The sequence below is a fragment of the Sinocyclocheilus anshuiensis genome, unplaced genomic scaffold (genome assembly GCF_001515605.1).
Source record: "Sinocyclocheilus anshuiensis isolate Anshui unplaced genomic scaffold, SAMN03320099.WGS_v1.1 scaffold339, whole genome shotgun sequence".
In the NCBI taxonomy this organism is placed as follows: Eukaryota; Metazoa; Chordata; class Actinopteri; order Cypriniformes; family Cyprinidae; genus Sinocyclocheilus; species Sinocyclocheilus anshuiensis.
In genome coordinates, this window is record NW_015552548.1 from 344619 (window position 1) to 347848 (window position 3230).

The following is a 3230-nucleotide window of genomic DNA, read 5'->3' on the forward strand; positions in this document are numbered from 1 at the left end:
TTTCACGCACATTCTCATTTTGACAGAAGCTGATAATATCTACAGGTGCATCTCAATAAATTAGAATGTCATGGAAAAGTTCATTTCAGTAATTCAACTCAAATTGTGAAACTTGTGTATTAAATAAATTCAATGCACACAGACTGAAGTAGTTTAAGTCTTTGGTTCTTTTAATTGTGATGATTTTGGCTCACATTTAACAAAAACCCACCAATTCACTATCTCAACAAATTAGAATACTTCATAAGACCAATAAAAAAAACATTTTTAGTGAATTGTTGGCCTTCTGGAAAGTATGCTCATTTACTGTACATGTACTCAATACTTGGTAGGGGCTCCTTTTGCTTTAATTACTGCCTCAATTCGGCGTGGCATGGAGGTGATCAGTTTGTGGCACTGCTGAGGTGGTATGGAAGCCCAGGTTTCTTTGACAGTGGCCTTCAGCTCATCTGCATTTTTTGGTCTCTTGTTTCTCATTTTCCTCTTGACAATACCCCATAGATTCTCTATGGGGTTCAGGTCTGGTGAGTTTGCTGGCCAGTCAAGCACACCAACACCATGGTCATTTAACCAACTTTTGGTGCTAAATGAACTTTTCCACAACATTCTAATTTATTGAGAAGCACCTGTATACCCTAAAGCTAGAACACCAGCTACCAGTAACGTGCTTCCATTCATACGAACCCTGAGAAAATAAAACCAAGCGGTTCTCTTGGGATGCTTGGAGCTACTCAGTATTTTAATGAAGTTGAGAGAGATTAAGTGTATATTCACATGGATATGACCTCAATATCTATTGAAATACATATTCAGGTGCTGTTTAACCACTATTGCAGGTAAGATTCACAGCTAGCCATGCCAATAACAAACAGGAAACGTATGAATGATCACGCAAGACACCGCACAGATTAAAGGACAAAGCACTGATGGCATATTTTAATGCTAGAAAAAAGGTACATTTGCATTGAGCTTCAGTCACTAAAAACATCCGGTATTAAAATGATGATCCTCTGGTGTTTGTCCCACTCAGGCCACGCATAGACGAGGGTGTGTGTAACTCTCCTCCTCCTTCACTGCAGCAGCTGAGCTTTGTTCCATTATCAGTATAAAAGGATGAAAGTCTCATGTTACAATTTTCATATAAAATAACCCTTGGGCATAAAAAGGCTTGGTGTGTTGGATCAACCCATGGTCCCTTTTTGTCGTTATGCTGCAGGTAATTTTCCGTCACAGGTGTGATATTCTCTTGTTCGACGGGCGGCTCAGATCTCTTTGAACCTGAAAGAAAAGAGCAGATGAAACCAATGCAAACACATGGTACAAAATTAACCGCTTCCCTTTTAATCATCAGATTCTGTCAGTGTAAAAATATACAGACAAGACCAAATAATTTCCACCTGTTCATTTGACAAATGTCAAAAGCGGATACTGGAGACCATTAGTGTGTAATGAATATAACTTAGCACAAACTAAGTTTTTTTTTTTTTTTTAAAATGGAAAATTCATAACAGGATTTTGTTTCAGCCAAAAATTGACTGATAATTATAAGGGTGTCAGAGACGTAATGATATTGCACTTGAAGTGCATAGATCATTTTCCACCTCGACACACAGATCTCTGCCAGTCATTTGGGAACACAGTGAAAACTAACAAATCCCAAGGTGGGTCACAACCTCTTGGAGTAATTCTGATTGCCTTGCAACCACTAAAAATAGCCTCCACTGAATCATATTGAGGGCAGGAAGGCCCAATTAATTAAAGTACAGCGTCTCTTTGGTCATGACGCTCTACATGTTTGGATGCCACTAATATCAAGTACATGTAATGGCAATCAGCCCAAGCAGCATCATTTAGCTTATTAAAGGCCACTAGCTAAATATAGAAGGTCAAAAATAAACCTTAATAAAGTCATCTGCTAATAACGTCATTGCATGGAACATTTTGCCCCCTTTTTAAAAATACATACAGTACCGGTCAAAAGTTTGGAATAATAAAGATTTTTTAAATATGTTTGAAAATTCTCTTATGCTCGCAAAGGCTATATTTATTTGATAAAAAAATACAGTAAAAACTGTCATATTGTGAATTATTATAATTTACAGGGTTCCCACTCTTTCATGAACACCAGATTCAAGGACTTTCAAGGACTTTTTAAAGTTTAAACCATTTATTTTATATCAAGCACCCATCAAATTCACACCCCAGAATATGTAGTGTCATGAAAGACCTTACAGTACTTAACATTTCACTTACACTTAACATTTACATTAAAAATTTCAGAGTAATAATGTTTTGAATGTGTAGGTTTCATAAATTTAGACCGTTTTGAGCAGTTGTGTTCAAAGGAATTTAATGAAATCCATTGAAGTCAGTACTGGTGATAAATAAAATTCAATTTCTAAAATATTGATAAAATATGCATCAAACTGATTTTTGCTGTAGTTCTTGTACAATATTTAAATTTGAAAGAATTTTTAAATTACTAAAAAGTGGTTAAATGTTGTAATAACATGGTAAAACCGGTTAACATTAAACATTTGCACATTCACTCAAAAGATACGTTACTCATTAATAAATAAACTCAAGTCAAAATAATTTTGTAAATTACTTTTTATTGTAAATCCCATTTTTTCATCTTCGACCTAGAGGAATGCAGCTGCTCAAAACATCAATATTTTTTTAAAATAATTCATGAGCATTTTAAACCTTGTACATGTGCAAATCTGCAAAAAAAATATGAAGAAAAGAAATTAAAAAATAGGACTTTCTATTTGCTTTTAAACTGTAAACGCTTTTCACTAAGATGTTTTTCCAATTTTTCAAGTTCTACATTTTTCTCCTTAGCTCCATGTTGCAGTAAGTTTTGGGAGTGCATTTTTAGTCCATCTCCTATCCTGAAAAGTCTGTCTTGCAGAGACTGACAAAAATGAGCTGCAAAAAAAATATAAAGAAAAGAAATAAAAAAATTGGACTTTCTATTTGCTTTTAAACTGTAAGCGCTTTTCACCAAGCTGTTTTCCCAATTTTTCCAAGTTCTACATTTTCTCCGTAGCTCCATGTTGCAGTAAGTTTTGGGAGTTCATTTTTAGTCCATCTCCTATCCTGAAAAGTCTGTCTTGCAGAGACTGACAAAAATGAGTTCCTAAAACTTACTGCCAGACTCTGGAAGATAAATTCTTCAAACAGTGGTACAAGAGGATGTGGTGCTGGTCCTTCAAGAGTCACTCTCA

General features: G+C 35.1%; 1 protein-coding gene across 1 annotated transcript in view; it reads right to left on the bottom strand.

Annotated features, from left to right (window-relative positions):
* Window positions 1-895: 895 nt before the first annotated feature.
* LOC107664303 (sugar phosphate exchanger 2) overlaps window positions 896-3230 on the bottom strand; it is a 16291-nt gene continuing 13956 nt past the window's right edge. Inside the window, exon 18 of the mRNA XM_016454829.1 lies at window positions 896-1278. Within this exon, the coding sequence (XP_016310315.1) occupies window positions 1263-1278 (16 nt within the window). The 3' untranslated portion in view covers window positions 896-1262. The remainder of the gene's footprint in view (window positions 1279-3230) is intronic.